General features: G+C 32.3%; 4 protein-coding genes and 1 long non-coding RNA gene across 9 annotated transcripts in view; 2 read left to right on the top strand and 3 right to left on the bottom strand.

The window, feature by feature from the left end:
- Positions 1-766: 766 nt before the first annotated feature.
- Positions 767-2,820, bottom strand: LOC126915267 (leukocyte surface antigen CD53-like). 2 transcript variants are annotated; one of them, XM_050719795.1, is made up of 6 exons: positions 2,459-2,820; positions 2,198-2,380; positions 1,951-2,121; positions 1,761-1,850; positions 1,440-1,559; positions 767-1,246 (listed from the first exon to the last, which is right to left on the bottom strand). In XM_050719795.1, the coding sequence occupies exons 1-6, from the start codon at positions 2,681-2,683 to the stop codon at positions 1,190-1,192; spliced, it is 846 nt and encodes a 281-aa protein (XP_050575752.1). In that variant the 5' UTR covers positions 2,684-2,820; the 3' UTR covers positions 767-1,189. The 2 variants fall into 2 exon arrangements, with proteins under 2 accessions (XP_050575752.1, XP_050575751.1); XM_050719794.1 differs by having other exon boundaries at positions 767-1,559.
- A 32-nt stretch (positions 2,821-2,852) lies between these two features.
- LOC126915263 (DNA polymerase delta catalytic subunit) lies at positions 2,853-9,628 on the top strand. Of its 3 annotated transcripts, XM_050719776.1 has the most exons (15): positions 2,853-3,042; positions 3,332-3,434; positions 3,623-3,658; positions 4,039-4,150; positions 4,221-4,393; positions 4,487-4,746; positions 4,826-5,052; positions 5,119-5,285; positions 5,387-5,632; positions 5,707-6,009; positions 6,065-6,535; positions 6,610-7,016; positions 7,089-7,742; positions 7,818-7,941; positions 9,278-9,628. In XM_050719776.1, the coding sequence occupies exons 1-14, from the start codon at positions 2,990-2,992 to the stop codon at positions 7,912-7,914; spliced, it is 3,309 nt and encodes a 1,102-aa protein (XP_050575733.1). In that variant the 5' UTR covers positions 2,853-2,989; the 3' UTR covers positions 7,915-7,941; positions 9,278-9,628. The 3 variants fall into 3 exon arrangements, with proteins under 3 accessions (XP_050575733.1, XP_050575734.1, XP_050575735.1); XM_050719777.1 differs by lacking the exon at positions 3,623-3,658; XM_050719778.1 differs by lacking the exons at positions 2,853-3,042; positions 3,332-3,434; positions 3,623-3,658; positions 4,039-4,150 and having other exon boundaries at positions 4,256-4,393; positions 4,464-4,746.
- Positions 8,998-10,783, bottom strand: LOC126915269 (ADP-ribosylation factor-like protein 1). The gene is made up of 5 exons (XM_050719798.1): positions 10,603-10,783; positions 10,356-10,455; positions 9,970-10,086; positions 9,699-9,810; positions 8,998-9,469 (listed from the first exon to the last, which is right to left on the bottom strand). Exons 1-5 carry the CDS (start codon positions 10,604-10,606, stop codon positions 9,260-9,262), a joined length of 543 nt encoding a protein of 180 aa, XP_050575755.1. The 5' UTR covers positions 10,607-10,783; the 3' UTR covers positions 8,998-9,259.
- A 1,322-nt stretch (positions 10,784-12,105) lies between these two features.
- Positions 12,106-20,098, top strand: part of LOC126915262 (ankyrin repeat and BTB/POZ domain-containing protein BTBD11) — a 32,950-nt gene continuing 24,957 nt past the window's right edge. The window contains exon 1 of one of the 2 annotated variants that reach the window (XM_050719773.1): positions 12,106-12,599. The gene's annotated coding sequence lies outside the window, so the exon portion shown is untranslated. The remainder of the gene's footprint in view (positions 12,600-20,098) is intronic. The other variant, XM_050719775.1, reaches the window with a different exon arrangement.
- Positions 12,776-14,218, bottom strand: LOC126915273 (uncharacterized). Its single transcript, XR_007710086.1, has 2 exons — positions 13,533-14,218; positions 12,776-13,383 (listed from the first exon to the last, which is right to left on the bottom strand). It is a non-coding gene; the product is annotated as an uncharacterized LOC126915273 (long non-coding RNA).

The following is a 20,098-nucleotide window of genomic DNA, read 5'->3' on the forward strand; positions in this document are numbered from 1 at the left end:
CCTATACATCAGACTGGCGCGTGTCTCACGCATACACACACACGTATACGGATTCACACAGAGGTACTAGATATTATATGCTTATGTATACAGTAACGCCCGGTTAAGCGTCCATGAATAGGGTCCATGAGAAATGGAGTCTATACCAGAGTCGATCTATATGTATAGGAAAATTAAAAAGTTCAGAAGAAATTTCAAATAGAGATTAAGAATCTAAAAATCACATTGGATTTTATTAAAAAGAAGTGATGGTATATATATATATATAAATTCCTAATACTTTTATCTTCTCAATCTCTATATTGCTTATTTCTAACGATTCGAAGAAATATTTAAAGTTAAAGAAATTTTTAAGCTCGGTGGTTATCATGGGTTATTCATGATCTACGGAGAAATATACGGAGGAACTAAGGAATTTTTTTGATTTATCCTAATTAAGAAGAAAAGTGGGCACTTACCTGGGGATTACTGTACATGATAACGAAGATAGATGCCGAGACGTTCGTGGGACAAAAATGTAAGATGCAACGCACAGGGGCTGCTTGCGTGACTTATCGACGATGGGAGAGATAAAGACAGAAAGATCCTGTGTATCGCGTTCGACGAATTACATACATATTACGATGTCAATATTTCGCGTCGCATAATATAACGACGAGATTATCCGCGTCGGAATTTTGCCCACTATTATTATTATTAACTATTACGACGAATTTCGTAAAACCCGGTAAATTCGCTACGCAACAAAGGCCCATTTTCGAGGATGAAAGCGAACGATGGTCAGACAGAATTTTTATAATCTTATTATCCAGCCGCGTCACGCGGTGAAAAAAAAAGAAACATCCTCGACGAAACTGCCATCCATCGATCGATGGTTCCATTTGTTAGAGAAACGTGAAGAGAAATTTTTTTCGAAGGAAATTCCGCTGTCATACACGTGTGTCGCGAAAAACCCAAACCAGCATGTCCAGTAACAATTACAATATTACTATCATAAGTACAATATATTAAGTGTTTTCAGAAAATATATGATCTATATATGATAATAAAAGCGAGAAAACGTTTCACAGCGAGTTTGTCATTGTCTCATCTATAGTCATTGATCCTCGTTCACCTTCGCCTCATTCCGACTAAAATTTCACCGTTTCTCGCGTTTTGTCCTGATATTTTTCATTTCGATTACTCAACTTCAATCTTGTCTCTTCATTCTAGCAAGTATACAGAGCACAAGAACGAAACTCATTAACTGAAACAGGAAAACAATTGAGTGACTCTGATCTGCTTTGAGTACAAGCTGTTTTAAAATATGTGGGAAGTATATTTATCGTATAGTGTCATAAAGCTTTTTTGTCATTCTTATGTAACGTATTTACACCTGAAATCATGTCTACATATTTTGATAAGTCCCGTATATTCACACAAGGAATTATTCTACTCACTATGGTTAGAAAAATCAACAGCACAGATATACTAATGGTGTGTATATGAGACTTCAGTAATAGTATCGCGTTTTTTAGACATCCTGATTTATATGCCACCGCTTCTGTCATTTGTAAACACTGTAAAAAATTGTTTTTATAAATTCGACGTGAATAAGAGGGTGAAAGATAATGATATCACGTTTGTTGATATATACAAGATGATTTTTATGAAATAATTAACATCACATTAGAATACAACTGCCTATTACAAAACGGTATATGTATTTTACAATAAGGACTAATATTAGTATAATTTTCCAAAAAAACAAGAAAATGTACTTCTCCGATGGATCTGGAACAACAGCTTGTCGGAATTTCAACGTGATACTTAGCCCAATCCATTACAGACTTTACTCCACAACATTTCAACTAAAAAAACAGGTTTTCTTAACGGTTGATTTTTGAAAGATAAAAATCTGTACAAGATCTTTCAGAGACATCTTGTGGTAAGTATGAGATACTCTCTTACATATCTGTGGGTATTATCCCAAGCTTCTCTGCTCCAAGACGAAGAATGATATCCTTCGATGGCGGTATTCATGTCAAACTGAATCCTCTTCGTGATTTCTTCGAAAATCCAGAAACTCATTATAGCGCTGATAAATATGATACAGAGAAATGTCAAGTAACACAAAGCATACTGTAATAAAATAATCTTTTAAGGTTCTTTATCGCCGGTTATGTAATTTCTAGTATTTAAAGACAATGCAATGTACAATATTTAAAAATTTTCTTCTTCTTCGAAGTACACCAACAATCCCCAATGACGATACTAGTGATTCAATAAAGCTAATAAATAATAGCGATGTAACATGAAAGCGTTGATCTATCAGCCTTGTCATTATTCTATTGTCAGTGAAAATCCATATAGAGGTTACAATGCCAACAATGCCTGCAATCTTTAATTATTTTTTTGGCAATAAAGTTCTATTTATAAACCGTTAATAATTTGTTACTAATTATATTGTAAAACTCACAAGAGTTGTAATATTGATTATTAAGAAAGCCAGCTTAATACATTGTTGCGGTAAGTCATTATGTGAAAGTTTATGAAAGTGCATTCCTAGAAAGTGCGATTTTTTATCGGTGGATACAGTTTCGGTGCTATCAGTGATATCCTCATCATTCTCCGTTTCCGTTTCCTCCTCATTCCCATAATCCCCGTGGTCTGCCGTACCAGTAAAAAATTTGTTCCAGTTCATAAAAATTTATTCCAATGACTAGAATGTAGCTGAGATAATAAATGAATAAAATGACTAAAAAATGATAACAGTTCTATGTTAACTATGTGATTCGAAGTTTTTTTTAACGCTAGCTATTTATTTTCTAATATTGCACATAGTGTAATATTACATGACGTTACAATCCTGATTGTAACGTCACTGAAGTAACTAGGTATTGAAACTTTCTCGCGCCAGTTTTATACAAACAGTTGCCAATAAAAGTTGCATCTGAAACATTTTTGTGTTTAATGTGTGCGTCATTTAGTTAAAATATAACAAAGTAAAATGAATAAAAAGCAATTTCCGACACCTTCCGCTGTAAAAAGAGCAAAATATCGGTAAATACTCATAATATTTATTTTAACCTTACAAATTCATTGTAACGTTATTCTTACGTTGCCCAAATCTCACATTGTTTCTCTTGAATAACAAAAACAGACTGTATTAAAACAAATTTGGTCTAAATATTGTTTAATTAATTTATTGTTACCTATGCCATGAATAAAATAAAAATGTGATATAAATAAATTTTTTATTGTGTCTTCATTGTTTTATATTTTTTAATCATTATTATTTTATTACCATATTTCTTGTCCATATTTTATTAATTTTCATATTCACTAATAGAGATGATGATGAAGATGATTATCCTGGTTCGTTTGAAGCCGAACTGGCTACTATGGATGAAATGGAAGATGAATTTGGAGATATGTCTCAGGTTATTGAAGAGGTATATAAGGATTAAATAATATACTACCTCCTTGTACTGCTAATACAATATAATATGAGATTTTTGCAAAATGAAATTCCATTAACATTAATTATTACAGTATTGCATATATATTAAGAATAGCATTATATAGTATTATATTAAGAGTAATTTCGATATATCATTAAATAGTATTTCCATTATCCTAGCCACCTGATGTACAACTAAGTAAAGCAGGAAAGGGAGTAAGTTAATTCGTATAAAAGAAGTATTTGCTAAGCATACTGTGAATATCTGATGCATCGAACTGCTGAAATGCTATAAACTCTGTTATTTGCTAATTTTGTTATGATATGTACCTTTTCATTCATATAATAACACATTTTTTTTTATTATTACCACCATTTAATTTATATTATGTTCATAAATAATATTAAATTTGATTTATTATAATTCACTCAATGTTAAAAAAGTTGTGCTTTATTTGCAGGCTTATTTTAATTTGTGCTTGCTAAATGCTTTTCCTTGTACATGTATTTGATTACTTTTATGTATTACATATTTTGTTATGTAAACTTATTATATAGCATAAATTCATTGTTTAATGAATTTGTATTCTTATCAGGGTCCTGCACAAGAAAATACATATTTGAAATGGAGTAGACCTCCACCTCCAGAGTTAAATCCACAAAAAGATGCATTAATCTTTCAGCAAATAGAAATAGACCATTATAGCGGTAATTAATACTACAAATAAACAAATTCTATCCAACTACTCCAAATTAGTTAAATTGTATTTTTTTTAAGGTACACCATTGCCTGGAATGCCTGGCAGTAACATACCTCCTGTACCAATAATGAGGATGTTTGGTGTTACAGAATTAGGAAACTCAGTTTGTTGTCATGTACATGGATTTAATCCTTATTTATATGTCACAGCACCACAAAATTTTAATGAACATCATTGTAAATTATTTAAGGTATATAATTCTAAAAATTAGTAGTATTTTAAAAAAAAAGATTTTTTAAAGTAGTAATCACAATTCGTAGTATGATCTCAATATATTATTTAGGAAGCTCTAAACAAGGCTATGTTAAAAGATATGAGATCAAATCCAGAGAATATTCAAGAGGCTGTATTAGCTGTTGAGCGATTGTATAAACAAAATATGTATGGCTACACAGGAAACGAAAAATCCTTGTTTTTAAAAATTACAGTGGCACTTCCAAGACTAGTAGCACGTTGTAAGAAAGTGGTAGAAGAAGAGACCATTTTATCTGAATTTAATCACTGCTATAGTGCTTTCGAAAGTAACATTGATTTTGATATTAGGTATATAATTGCATCATGTTTACTATTTTTTAAATATCTGTTTCTCGTTCCTCTCTAACTAGATAATTATTTATTTAAGATTTATGGTTGACACATCAGTAGTTGGATGTTCATGGATTGAATTACCACCAAAAACTTGGAAACTTCGACAGCATAATGGACATAATTTACCCTTTACTTCAAGGTGTCAGTTGGAAGTAGATATTGCATGGGATGCTTTCATTGCTCATGCTCCTCAAGGAGAATGGTCGAAAATTGCACCATTTAGAATTCTTAGTTTTGATATTGAATGCGCAGGTCGCAAAGGTAAAATTTAGCTCTTGATCAAATATTCTTTTATATGTACTGGTATTTTATTATTTTTATGTATAGGTATTTTTCCTGAGCCAAATCATGATCCCGTTATACAAATTGCAAATATGGTGATAAGACAAGGAGAAGCAGAACCTTTTTTGCGAAATATTTTTACCCTCGATACATGTGCACCGATTGTTGGTTGCCAAGTTTTAAGTTTTGAGAAAGAACAAAAAATGTTAGAGGTATGAATATATCCAAAATTTAATTTTTGAATTTAGATTGTAAAACAATTAGTAAAAATAAAATAGTATATTTTCAGTCGGTGACATTTTATTTTTCATAGAAATGGGCGGATTTCGTGAGACAGTTAGATCCCGATATTTTTACAGGATATAACATAAATAATTTTGACTTTCCTTATCTGATTAATCGTGCAAAACATCTCAACGTGAGAGACTTTTACTTTCTTGGTCGAATAAAAAATATAAAATCAGTAATTAAAACTCAAGTACTTCAAAGCAAACAGATGGGTCGACGTGAAAATAAATCCATTAATTTTGAAGGAAGAGTTCCATTTGATCTATTACTGGTAAAACTAATTATACTAAAAATTATTATAAATTACTACATTTAACTGTACATTAAGTTTACATTCACGTCTAGGTATTGGTTAGAGATTATAAATTAAGATCTTATACTCTTAATGCCGTTTCATATCATTTTCTACAAGAGCAAAAAGAAGATGTCCATCATAGTATTATCACGGATTTGCAAAATGGTAATGCGCAAACACGTCGAAGACTTGCCGTTTACTGTTTGAAAGATGCATATTTACCGCTTAGATTGTTGGATAAATTAATGTGTATTTTCATCTACATGGAAATGGCAAGAGTCACTGGAGTTTCCATATGTAGTTTACTAACTCGGGGGCAACAAATAAAAGTTGTGTCGCAATTATTACGAAAGGTAATTCTTCTTTTTTATCTCTTTAGGAAGTTATGCCACAAATATGTAATTTCAGACTCGAGAAAAAGACTACTTAATCCCAGTCCATCGGGGTCAAGCTAGCGACGAACAGTTCGAAGGCGCAACAGTTATAGAACCAAAACGCGGATATTATAGCGATCCTATTGCAACTTTGGATTTCAGTTCTCTGTATCCCAGTATTATCATGGCGCATAATCTATGTTACACTACATTATTAAAACGCAATACGCAAATTAAACTTAAAATTGATTCAGATGACATTACTGTAACTCCAAGTGACTCACAATTTGTTAAAGCTACTCTTAGAAAAGGAATTCTTCCAGAAATCCTAGAAAGTCTTTTGACAGCTAGAAAAGCAGCAAAAGCTGAACTGAAGAAAGAAACCGATCCATTGAAACAAAAGGTTTTGGATGGTAGACAATATGCTTTGAAAGTATCTGCTAATTCTGTGTATGGTTTCACTGGTGCGCAAATGGGGAAATTACCCTGTTTAGACATTTCTGCTGTAAGATTTTAACATTTCGATTTTTTAGTAATCTGAGTTTTACTTACTTACATAGGAACATGGTTAATTTTCAGAGTGTTACCGCATATGGACGTACTATGATAGAACGAACGAAGCAAGAAGTAGAAGGACAATACTGCATTTCGAAAGGATATAAAAATGACGCAGTAGTCGTATACGGAGATACTGACTCGGTTATGATAAAGTTTGGTGTGAAAACAGTCGAAGAAGCAATGGAACTTGGCCGTGAAGCAGCGGAATATGTGTCCTCAAAGTTTTTGAAACCGATAAAACTGGAATTTGAAAAAGTATACTTTCCATACCTGTTAATTAACAAGAAACGATACGCTGGTCTATATTTTACTCGTCCAGACAAATACGATAAAATGGATTGTAAAGGTTTAGAAACTGTACGAAGAGATAATTGTCCATTAGTAGCAAACATGATGAATGCTTGTTTACAAAAATTACTGATTGATAGGTAATTAAATACTATATTTAAATTATTACAATTAAAACAAATTTAATTTGCTATTTTTTTCCTTTTTTATAGAAATCCCAATGATGCGCTGAATTATGCGAAACAGATTATAAGCGATCTTTTATGTAATCGTATAGATATCTCTCAATTAGTAGTTACAAAAGAATTAACTAAGACTGATTATGCGGCTAAGCAAGCGCATGTTGAATTAGCAGCCAAAATGAAAAAACGAGATGCTGGAAATGCGCCAAAGCTTGGTGACAGAGTTCCATATGTTTTCATACGAGCAGCTAAAGGCACACCGGCTTATCAAAAGGCTGAAGATCCCATCTATGTCTTAGAAAATAATGTTCCTATAGATACAAATTATTACTTGGAAAATCAATTAGCCAAACCATTAGTACGTATTTTTGAACCAATTCTGGGCGAAAAGGCTGAATCACTTTTGTTGAAAGGAGATCATACGCGTACAAAATCCGTTGTTACGTCGAAAGTCGGTGCTCTATCTGCATTTACACGTAAAAAAGAAATATGCTTGGGTTGCAAAGCAGTTTTAACACCGGAAAGAGAAAAGATGGCATTATGTAAATATTGTGAACCAAAAGAAGCAGAATTATATCAAACCGAATTGTATCTTGGTAGAAAATTAGAAGAAAAATTCTGTAGATTATGGACGGAATGTCAAAGATGTCAGGGAAGTCTTCATCAGGAAGTCCTATGCACAAAGTTCGTTCTGTAATCAACTAGTGTACATTTCTATTGTGTATGTGTGATAGTAAATCTAATATTATATTCTTTTAGCCGTGATTGTCCAATATTCTACATGAGAAAGAAAGTTCAAATGGAATTAGATACACAAATGATACGAATTGAAAGGTTTGGAATTCCAACATGGTAAAGTTAAATAGATTAAAAAACGTGACAGGTATGTTTATAATTGTTTCTTGCACATGCAAAAAAAATCGCTATTTCATAAATAGTTTCAATGCAAAATTAAGATACAGTTATTCACAAATATTATATAATTAACATGAAATATTTAATTCTTTTTGCAAGTTTTTGTACAAATTATGTATCAAAAATTTATAAACTTTTATAATAATTAATATAGCGATACTATTCGTTATAATTGTATATATATATATATGTAAATCGAAAATTTTTTTTCTGTATATATATATAAAACACATTTTACTTATACTTAAAAAATTATATTTTATAAAATATAAATGCAGTTAATATTTATGGAATATTTATTATGAAATAGTATTTATAAAGATTTTTAAATACATAAATTAATTATCAAATTTTAGTACACTGCTCAAGTAGTTTATTCGAATAATGTACTTAATTATTTAATATTATTTGGTATTAAAATTAAATAATTCGCTATTAAATAAAAACTAACAAAATGTATTTTATTTTTCTCAAATATTAATTTCAAATGTATACTGTTTTGAAAGACTAATCTTGTTTTTTTTACGGTAGTATTATGTATCATTCAAATTCTCTGTATTAAATTTGTAAACACCATTGTGCTTTAATTTATGCCAAATCTTCATATAATTTTTTGTATTGTGTTTTTTTATAAAAGAGAACGTTTTACATATGTATCTTAACGGTATATGAATGAAATTAAATCAGTTACACATATTTACATAACTATTCACACAGTATGTCAGAATGTCGACATTCCAAACAATTACCAGTTTTACTGCAATATTTATAAATGATTTTTTTGACTAATATAAGTAATAGATATATTTGTCTCTATCAATATACATTACACTTACCATTGCCAATATAATAAAAATTTATAATTTTGCAAAATGTTTATTAAAAGCCGATAAACTTTGTATTGCCTTGTATAGTAACAAAAATTATTTATCCAAAGATTCTTATGATATCATTAGGTAATAAAAGCTGCGTAGTATAGCAATGATAGAATCATCCGACAATGGTGCGGAAAAAAATATTTAGATTAAACAAATCTCTATGTTTACTTTATTTCAAGTTGTGTAGAAAGATAAAATTTTTGGTACTTTTATTCCTTGCTTCACATTACGAACATCGTGACAAATTATAGAATCGCCTTCCGATAGAATTCGTAAGGCTATTTAAAATATAGTTGTAATAAATAGACAGAATGAAGTGCCCATCTCTGCGTGGGTCGTTTAATTTGACAGTCATATGACTAGTCTCCTTAATAAGGCTTGGGTAGAAAAATTTTTTAATAATATTAATCATTTTCTACTTTGCAGTGCATTTGACAACCAGTCCATTGCTTGGTCAAGTCCTTCACCTTTTGTTGCAGAGGTTTTAAAGATTTGGAATGTTCTGTTTTTAAGAGCATCTAATCCAAGTGCTTGATGCACCTCTGCAACACTTAAACATCCTGCCATATCTTGTTTATTTGCCAAGACCACTAAAATAGCACTTTGCAATTCTTCTTCCTAAACATACACAAAAATATATATATTTATGTTTTTTATGGGTTTAACATGATATTAACTCAAATAGACCTTACGAATTTAGAAATACAAAATTGTAAAATGTTATTATGTTATTATTCAGTATGTTAAAAACACTTTATATTAAATCAGTTTATTGTATGATGTATTTTATATTGAATGAATGATGATGGATTGATTTTCCATGTTTCTAATACAAAAAAATAGTTACCCTCAACATATAAATTAATTCATCTTTTGATATGCCTATCCTATCCTTGTCTGCAGAATCCACAACATAAATTATTGCATCCGTGTTTGAGTAATAACACCTCCAATATGGTCTGTAAATTTGAAATATAATTATATTTAATAAATGTGTTGTGTAATGTAATTCTCACTAATTAATGTCATGTAGTTCTCATAAATATTACATCATTTCAAAATATTAAACCAAGTGAAACTAAAACTATATTTGAATTCACATGTATTATATAACATACCGTATACTAGTTTGACCTCCCAGATCCCATACTTGAAATTTTAAATTTTTATATGTAACCTGTTCTACGTTAAATCCTATAGTAGGTATTGTTGTGACCACTTCACCAACCTGCAATCTGATAGATATAAGAATGAAAACAATATATTACATACATAGTGTATCACATGCAAGTTTTAAATTTGTCACATAAACATACACTTAATGTTTGATTATAAGCATTATTGGATACAAATGTTCAAACACAAAATAGATAAATTATTCGTATGTAGAAATAAGTAGTGTGTGAAGAAATAATTGCAACGTGATAGCACATGGAGAATGTGTATATGTTAAAACATAAACTGTCAAGTAAAATATAACAGAGCTTGTCAATGTGAAGCACACCTGTACAAGATCGTAGTTTTTCCGGCTCCATCTAAGCCTAGAATTAAAATCCGCATCTCCCGGCTGCCGAGTAAATTACGAAAATAACTGAGTAATCCACCTGGAAAGACAAAAGTGTCAAAATTACATCGAAATATTAATGGAGAAAATCTTAATGAATTATACACCGATCAAATTTGTATTCACACGATAAGATTCGGTCCCGATTTCAGAAACATGTATCTTCATGAATTATCACACAACTCACCCATATCTCGATTACGTATTATTTCCAATTCATATAGTATAAATTAAGATTTATTGTCAAATATAATAATCACAATTGTATCCAAGTAACCGGGGCGCACACCCCTTTGACTGTCCACGGATGCAGTCCGCTTCAGATCACTTGCTGACTTGTGTCGTTACCGAACTTGCTTGAAGTTGTTTCTGTTCTCTGTGTATCTTCGATAGATCAAATAATGCATAAATTGCTATATTCAGCCTACAGTACTGCTTTGTGAACTGATCATGCTTTGCCAATTGACTATCGCTATCCCCACCATTTCTTTTATTTCGCTATGTTCTCTGGGTTCTTTTGTACACATATGATTGAATTAACATTATTAACGAAATTTTGCAAGTTACAAATTATAAGTTACCGGCGTTAATAAATTCTCTCTTTAATAGTAACAAGTTTGGTAATTAAATAAAGATTTATAAGTGAATTTTATAAACTATAGAAATCAATCTTGTTTAACATAAAATTCTAAAATTATAGAAATCTATAAATTATACTTGTTAATTCACTAATATTATTAATTAGCGCATATTGTGTAAGAAAGCCCTTGTTAACTGGCCAAATTTGGTCCTGACTCACGGTCAATTTATAAGACATACTATATTTTTATGTAACTTGATTATTAAGTAATATATACTTTGTTTTTTTGTTAAATAAATTAACATATAGAATTTCTGAAATAAACCTTTTCGAAAATTGAAATTTTTTTTTCAAAATCTTCAAGTTTACAATTGGATTTTCTGATATATTTTTAACGATATTTTTACACATCTTTTGCTGTTGAAAATATCAGATCCCAATACAAACGGTCTCATATTTGTCGATATTTACAATGAACATTTCTCGTGCTTTACGTTATCTAGAAATATTGTTTTCTGTTAACTTCTCGTGATTAAAAACTTGTTTCAATAAACTGATAATGTATATTGTCATAATCCTTCCTTTGAAAGAATGACATACGTATGTGTGTTATATTTGATTCCTTAGTTACATCTAACATATGAATAGTTGCGATATATGCTCACCTAGAACAAATTATTCGAGATAAAGTAATCAACAGTCCTTAAATGTTAGTCATAACAACCGTAACCATAACTCATTCTAAATTGATATTAAACCTAATTTCTTTACAAGAGCAATCATAATTAAGTTGCTCTTTTTATTTAAATAATATATTTTAACAGATAAGAACAAGATTAAGCAGTATGTTAGAGAAGAAATTGATTAAATTTTAAGTTTCTCCATATTTCATATGAATACTTTTATTCAATATTCAATTCAATCTTGAAACAATCATAAATGTATACAAAATTTAAAATATACATTTCTTAGAGCATAGTTTTGGCTCTGTTAATAACGGGAGTTATGACGCTATTTCTCACAACGATTGATAGATGGCAGAGATATCGTCTTCTACGTTGGTTTCTTGCACGAGAGTACGAGAGATTTTTTTGTTCATAGCCTGGACCGAAAGTGGTTCTGCTGGGATGCTGCACAAACGCGGCGCCTGTGTTGCTAGTAATTGACAGCTGCCGAAAAGCGGCGACTCGGTCGGATGCGTGTGCAGATATGTTGTCTCGTTAATGAGATGGAAGATATTACTCGCGAAGATTTGAAGGAAACAAGGTGAATTTGTCTTATCTCCGTGGTCCCCGGATTCGTTTCGACACATTATGCATTTATACCAACATTATCATCTGCGTGGTACAATTTAAAAAGTTCGTATGTGTTTACAGTTTCGCGAAAACCGTGAAAAACGTTATGTACACCCTCGCGACGTGTTCAGGATATATACATGTATCATATCCCTGATAGAATAGTGAAAAGAAAAAAATGCTCACGCAACGTGAACATTGAACGAAAGTGAAGTTTTTTGTTGATAATTTTATCGAGTGTTTCTCGAGTGTCCGTCATGTCGAATACGTACATATGTTCATCCCTACCAATACGTTGAGAAAAGTTTGGTAAGCTTTTTAAAACATTTCCTATTACAATACATATCTTTAGACATTACTACTATCAAACAATAATAGTAAAAATTCTTTAAATGTACTATTTAAAACCTAAAATTTTATAAATTATATCTCAGTGCAAGATTTATTCGGTAACATGAACTATATGATATCATGACAAAACGATATAACATTTTATCAATTTTTATATTTCCATAATTAAATTGAGTATTAAAAATATTCAACAATCATCATAAAATATTATTTGATGGTGAAAAAATCTCATAAATGAGTCAGTTCAGAAAGTTCGCGCACTCTAACGTCTAATAGCTGTTGGAAACCGGTTTTCCCGAAAATGAAATTTTTCTCAAGTGCACGCGATGTTCCTATGGGAGTCATCCTCTGATTCAGTTCTGTCCCAAAACTCAAGCACCCACCAGCTCCGATTTCTTTGTGAATTGTAAGGTATATATCACATAAATCCTCGTGAAAGAACAATTTGGACCTCTGAAAGGATTTACAGCTAACCGGTTGTCACGTAGGTTGCACACTCGCGAGAACCTTCTGATAGATCGTCATGATCCTCCTCAGACTTTCGCCTGTTCAATGACATGCTTATATATACATATGTATACACGGAGACGTTCATACAGGTCCAGCATCGAACTTTCCCATCTAATGCATAGTCGAAGACCGATCGTCCTGTCAAAATCATATATCGTTACGTCGTTACGTGTCGCGTTGAAGGCTTTGGTTACGATGTCCTGACGAACTTTTATTTTGACGAATGAAACATCTGAAGATTGAAATGTACATATATTTTCATTTCCATTTTTCATTTTCCAATTAAATATTCTTTATTAAGTTGTGTATTTCATTTTCGCAGTATCAATTTTTGTAAATTGTACTATTGAGTGATGTAATTTAAATTTAATATATTCGAACCTAATTAATTACTATGTATGTGGAAATATACTTTGTAGCCACTGTACTTATAACAATCCATATATTTAATTGATTTGATGTATTCATAAAAAATTGCATCCTCTGCGACCACAGTCTTAACCTGTTGAGATTTTGCTTCATGTCTGAGATATCATGCTCATAGAAAACATAGAACATAGAAAAGAAATGCTAGAGATTTTCTGGAAATAAACCTTTTTCGATATGATTAATCTTTGGTTAATAAACAAAGCACTACTGTATATACACATTTGTGACATGTTTGCCCATAAAGGTATATAATTCACACAACTCGTACCGTATATGACAAGTACAATTAATGTACCAAAGCCCACATATTACGCATAATTTCCAGTCTTATTTGCTTGAAACTTCACGGAGAATCGTAAACATAGTGCTTGGCATCATAAAGTTTGGTTTGCATGGTATACATTTACCCAGGACTTATTAAATCGTCGATCGTTTACGTTACACTGCGCCGTATCCATGGATCCGCCAGCTCGTAACGATCTCATAAATCGTGTTGATCTACGGTTCCGCAGGGGGAGGGCGTTTACGTGCATCCTACTGTAACATCGCGAAAGAAATGACGAAAAGAACTGTTACAAGCAGCCGGTAATGTACGCCGCTGTCCTCGATGATACGCGACGAAGGAATGTATGCTGGGGAGCGGTGTGTGTCTCTGCCTCGGAATCGATAAGACAGTGAATCCAATCGTGGAAGGTATAAAGCAATAATGACAAATGGGGAGAAGGTTCGTTTGTATGAAAGGTCATTCGGGTTTCACGATGTCTTGTGGGAAATTTCGTGATGTCCTCCAACTGTGGTTCGTTCGATTTCCAAATATACAATAAAAAGGATGACGCTGCAGATAGAGATAACACAGGTTCATGAAAGTATTTGGACACCTACCATAGAAACCTTTTACAGATATTGTACGTGTTACATAAAACATTTTGAAATTTCGTTAGAACTGCTATCACGTATGATTATACCAACATATATAATATGTACAAATATTCATAAATGTATATATATGTAATAAATAATACTCGTAAACATCCGAATACTTTCATAAACGGTATATCAATTCGCCATCGAAAAGTGTTTTTTTTCAATTTCGCGATATGGGAATATTTTAATGTACAGGGTGTCACACCAATTTTACACACTTAAAATCTCTTTGTTATTTTAAATAAAAAATAAAGTACTGAAGATGTTTTTATTTCAAAATTTTTCATAAATGGATAAAGATGAACAGTCTACTTATGACAATCGATATTTCTCTATCGCTAGACGGCACACGATGGACCGAATTGATCGAGAAATTCGTTGCGAAATCATGGCAAGTGTCGTTGTGATACTGTAGGGAGGAACGGAGACAGATAGAGAGAGATGGAAGGAAGGGAGAGGGAGCCAGAGAGGGAGACAATGTAAAGCCGCGTTTCTCCTGCGAAGAGGATCGCAGTAAGGGTTCGAATAAGAGGTACGGTGGTGGGGGTGGACAGAGTGACCAGAGTGGAGTGGGTAAAGAGTAGGACAGCAAGGAAAAAGAGCGAGTACACGGGTGAAAAGAGAAGAGAGGAGCGAGATGGGTATACACGATATAGGTTTTGGTTTGGGCAGCCGTTGGAATGCGGTGGCCGCGGGGCGGACGGCCGTACGCCATGCCACGCCGTATATACATACATACATACATATACACTCAATGCCGCACGGCGTAGCCGGTATACAGGACCCAGCGCCGCGTCCAGCACATTCTGTGCCCGAGGCAGAATCATACTTTTGTTTACGCCCACGTGCGCCTCCCTGGAACACGAATTTTCGATTGCTCCCCAAGTAAATCACGAGCACCCCATGACTGTCATAGTATTTCCACTGTCACCACTCGCAAGCACAAATCACTCCATGTGCGAACGAAATTTTGAACTGTTGTATACGTATGTCTCATAGACATACTCGATAAAACAATTAAAAAGCTGGCTCATACAGCATATAGAAATGTTCCTCTTAAGATTATAATTTAGATAACTGAGTTGTTCAGATAAGAGGAACTTTAATTCTCAACAATTAGTTGACGATTATGGAAGCCAAAAGAATTTGTTAATATTGACAGATGGTATTTATGTTGAATGAAAAGGATGTGGTACACCGTTATCTTTTTATGTGTGTGTTATTTCAGATTGTTTCAAACATAATCAAATCACATAAATACGTAGAATTTACTTCTTTGCGCATGATAATAAAATGAGGTTAAATTTCAACTATGGGAAGACTGATAATGAGAAACATGCTAAAAATATAGCAGAACCCGAATATGAGGAGAAACCGAGTCATAACGAATTGTATAAATAAAAAAGGAAAGGAAAACATCGGTTATGTATCATAAAAGAGTAAGAAAAATAGTACAAGACCAAAGCTTTCGAGTAAGTGGGTCACGAAGAACTATACAGCTCTGTGTTCCAAGCGATCTACATTTTAGAATTATTGTAATACAACATTACGCATACAAAATTACATACTGTACAGCTTTCTGCAAATATATCAATAGTATTAAAAAGTATTATTAAGCAGAGCTGGAATATTTCAGAATACAACTACTTTATTTGGTTTGTTCAGATTAAATGACAAGGAATTCAATTCAAGTTCAATCATTTGATTATTGACAGGTCAATTTCATAATAACTGGCAAATTTGTACTGAATCTATAAAAATGCGCTTTCCTTCTTTTTCGCGTGTAAAATAATAGATTAGAACGCGTTTATTATTACTATACCAACAAGAACTTACGATAAGTAGCGTGACACAAAACCAGCAGCGTCACGACGATAGGACGTTTTTAGATCTGGTGGAAGAACGAGGATCGGAACACAGTTACTTCCTCTGGTAAAAACGGTGGAAGGATCTTAAAGAATGTCGGCATTCCGCGAACATCACGTGGATGAAAATTCCGCGAAAGGGCAGCCAACATTGCGCGCGTGCTTTCACTTCGCGTGGAAAAGGGGTATGAAGGGAATGGTGGAGGGAGGGCGGACGCGAGACGCTCTGTTCCTGATATGCACGCTTAAGGAAGCACTTTGGGAGCCAGCCAGAGTAATTGCATACAAGGGGCCGTCAAAGCGAGCAACACGAGACCACGCTCTCGTCGGGTCTCGTTTGCGGAAACTTCCAAAAAGTTTTAGGTTTACGCTGTACCATTTGTGCTTCATATTTGCAACATGAATTGATGCTTCTTTTCGTTATTTTTCTTTTTACATCTCTTTCCTTCTTTGTCCCCTTTTCTTTCCTTTTTTATTACTTTTATAGTATAGAACTTCTATGTTTCCTTTTTTCTTGCTACTCGTAGGTTATATTAAGCTTGGCGGGAAATTTGAAGTATTGTATAGCAATTAGAATATTACAATATTGTAGCGGATTTATGAGAGTTTGTTTACAGTTGTTAAATCCCTTTAGTTTTATTAGAATTAGTATTAGAACTAGTAAAGTGGGATATGGTTTGAGCTATGCTGCAGTTATAAAAGTATGTATAAGATTTTAAATAGGGACTAAATTGTTACTTAGGTATTCCGCTTAAAGTTTCTCGACTTCAATAGTTGATAGAATTTTATTCTATCAAAATAAGAGAATTAATTGAAATAAAATGGTGACATATATAAGCAATGTAAATAGATAGTAATGAAAGTCCTCACTTTTACAGATATTTTAATGTAATTAGAAGATAATGAGGAAAAAGTTAGTGAATATTCCACCTAATGTACAATTAAACAGAAACTATTTATTGTTCGATTTAAACAGCCGAGTTTCACCTGACTAATATATATTTCTTGTACTAATCTCAGAATATTCTAAGCTTTTTAGACTATGAATTACAAGTATTTCAGGAATTCTAACAATTCCATCTATACAATTATAAATCTATTAATAACACGTAACTGTGAAGCATTATTTATCGTCGATACTATTGACCGATTTAACGAGCTGAAAACTGCGTTCTTCAGTCCACCTTACGCCTACACGATGAAACGAAATGTAATTCGTGCGGTTGGTTAAACAAGATATCGATCCGTGAGTTGCCCCATATGGCTCTATTCATTGAGTTATGAGATCGGTCATGCGGGGAAAATTGCAGTTCTTCAAGGGGTTAATCCAACTACACTGCCAACCTATAGCCATCCACTTATGCAACGGGACACCATCGAACCGCACCCATCGCTGTTTACTCTTGTGCATCGATCCGTTCATGTACTTTGTACGTCCATCAGCTTCTTATGCCTCACTATTTTTCTGCGGAAGTGTTTGACTTAAAGGGATATTTTCACTAGAAAATTCACTTTTCAGGAAAGATTTGGAAGTTCTTAAATTTTAAAAAATGTTTTGAAAGTTCAGGAAAGTGTTCTAGAAAATTGTTACATCAATTTTTTAAAATCTTTTTGTTTCTAATTCAGTGGTCATTTTTCATTGAGTTTGTATAACTTCCAAAAACGTGTCGTTTCTATTTATACATTTCCAATAGAATGCTTTTTCTTTCATCATCTAGGTTAGATCATTAATGCATGCACAATGTAATTCATTTTAGATATAAAAAGATTTTTCTGTTGTAACCAATAACAAAGTTATTTGTAAATTCTTTTCTATCGTACAAGAAAACCAATTTGCATCATTATAGGAGATTTACAGAATCCATTTTATACCTTCTATATTATATCTTGTATAATCATAAATCATAGTCCGTTAAGATCTGTAAAACTTCAAATATCAAGCAAATTCTTAAGATAATTTAAAACTACGGTAAATCGTTATTAGGACATTATAAACTTTAACATCTAAGTGAGCACATCTTATTCAGATTCTGTTGCTAGATATAACAACTATCATCTTTCAATAGAACGTAGATACATGTGTACGTGAACGTCCAACTCAATAATTACCGCAGAAAGTCTGTCATCTATGTGATATCGGGGTCCGAGCACGTTTACGAGTGACTTATTGAAAACCAGTTATCAACTGGACCGCCTCCCGGAACAGATCGCGCTAACATCGGGGTTAAGGGAGGCAACGGTTCGCCACGAAATAGGAAAATTAAAGGCGCACGTGTTATAGCATTTTTTTTCGTGATCGTTCATTCGTGACTGCGATCGTTCGCAACTATTAACGCTTGTCCATAGGAATGTTACTCTCGCGTGTACGAAACTTGGACGTTCGCTTTTCCATATGTATGTATTTTATATAGGTATAGATTCTAACCTCTATGCGAAATATCATTTATCATTTTGACCGCATAGGTATGTCTGTTATTAATATTTGATACGAAAAACATACGCTGAAGGTCGGAGATTCTTCTCAATGAAGTTTTTGGTGGTACTGATACCAGTAACTGAGGTTATGTAAGTAGTTTAACCTGTTTTGCGTATGATATTCTTTGTTTTTTGTTTAATCTGTCTCTATTTTTCCAGAACGTTCTTTATTTCTTCTTTTCTCTTATTATATCTGATATCCGCTGTCCTTTCTTTTTTATTGACGTTGGATATCTGGTATCACAAACCAATTGCAAAGTAAATGATATAAATGAAAGAACGTATTATATATTTATAGACCTGTAAGGAAAATGTATAAATGAGATTCCAATTATTTAAATGTATTGCGATATATCAAGGAATATTTAACAGTATAAAACTCATGTTAACTTAAAACATATTATGTACCTATGTGTATAAAATGAACGATTCTTTATAAAGGTACATTCAGAAGTTGTAGTCTAGAGTCTAGGGGAAGTAGTTTTCAGGGTATTCAACTTTCTAATTCGTAAATCATAAATCTCTTTTCCCCTCTTGTCTGTAACTTATACTATCCTAACTCATAGAATCTTCTTCCTCTTTAAATACTAATTAAATCTCCGATTTCAAAGTTGTTTCAATCCCCATGAAACTTATAACACTGGAATTCATACTAAAAAATAATTCTCTATTTATATTCTATAAATATTAATTCTTTAAAAATTAAAGAATATAATTATTTATTTATAATTATAATTATATAATTATACATATAATCATATAGTGGATTTCAATCTTTACTTGAAAAATTAGTAGAAAGACTACATCCGTATGCTCCAGAGTTCATAACTTAATTGCGGCCGGTTTTAACAAAAACAACGTAGACACTTGCTAGAACCGCAGTATTTGAACATGTAAAACGTGTTTATTAATTTGTGTATGTTAAAAGCGGCAGACCGGTCTGTTCACCATTGTTGCTACAATTCACCAAAAGAATCCATTATTTCACTTTTTTTTGTTATCGTTAATGAGTTGCGTATTGCGTAGTGAACGGTTAGCAAGCGATTGACCTCAAATGGAGTTTATAGAACGGTTATTAGCCCGTACAAGGATTGCCAGTTTTGCAATATAACATGCTGGTAAAAGAATATGTACATTTTTTAAAGAAAAATTAATTTTTCATTAATTCCCTTTTATTACGTGCAATCTGGTTTTTATTCATAAATAACATAATTTATTGTAGATAGAGTAATCACTAATACAAAATATCCAAAT

This window comes from Bombus affinis, chromosome 4, assembly GCF_024516045.1.
Source record: "Bombus affinis isolate iyBomAffi1 chromosome 4, iyBomAffi1.2, whole genome shotgun sequence".
NCBI classification, from domain to species: domain Eukaryota; kingdom Metazoa; phylum Arthropoda; class Insecta; order Hymenoptera; family Apidae; genus Bombus; species Bombus affinis.

Excerpts from the sequence above, each read along its gene's own strand:
- LOC126915263 (XM_050719776.1), top strand. The coding sequence starts at position 2,990 with ATGAATAAAAAGCAATTTCCGACACCTTCCGCTGTAAAAAGAGCAAAA. Across the intron at positions 3,043-3,331 it reads GTAAAAAGAGCAAAATATCG|AGATGATGATGAAGATGATT; the intron begins GTAAATACTCAT and ends ATTCACTAATAG. Across the intron at positions 7,743-7,817 it reads CAGGAAGTCCTATGCACAAA|CCGTGATTGTCCAATATTCT; the intron begins GTTCGTTCTGTA and ends ATATTCTTTTAG.
- LOC126915269 (XM_050719798.1), bottom strand. Across the intron at positions 9,811-9,969 it reads GGAGGTCAAACTAGTATACG|ACCATATTGGAGGTGTTATT; the intron begins GTATGTTATATA and ends TCAAATTTACAG. Across the intron at positions 9,470-9,698 it reads AATTAATTTATATGTTGAGG|GAAGAAGAATTGCAAAGTGC; the intron begins GTAACTATTTTT and ends GTGTATGTTTAG.
- LOC126915267 (XM_050719794.1), bottom strand. The coding sequence starts at position 2,683 with ATGAACTGGAACAAATTTTTTACTGGTACGGCAGACCACGGGGATTAT. Across the intron at positions 2,381-2,458 it reads TAATCAATATTACAACTCTT|ATTGCAGGCATTGTTGGCAT; the intron begins GTGAGTTTTACA and ends AAATAATTAAAG. Across the intron at positions 1,851-1,950 it reads GGGATAATACCCACAGATAT|TTGAAATGTTGTGGAGTAAA; the intron begins GTAAGAGAGTAT and ends CTGTTTTTTTAG.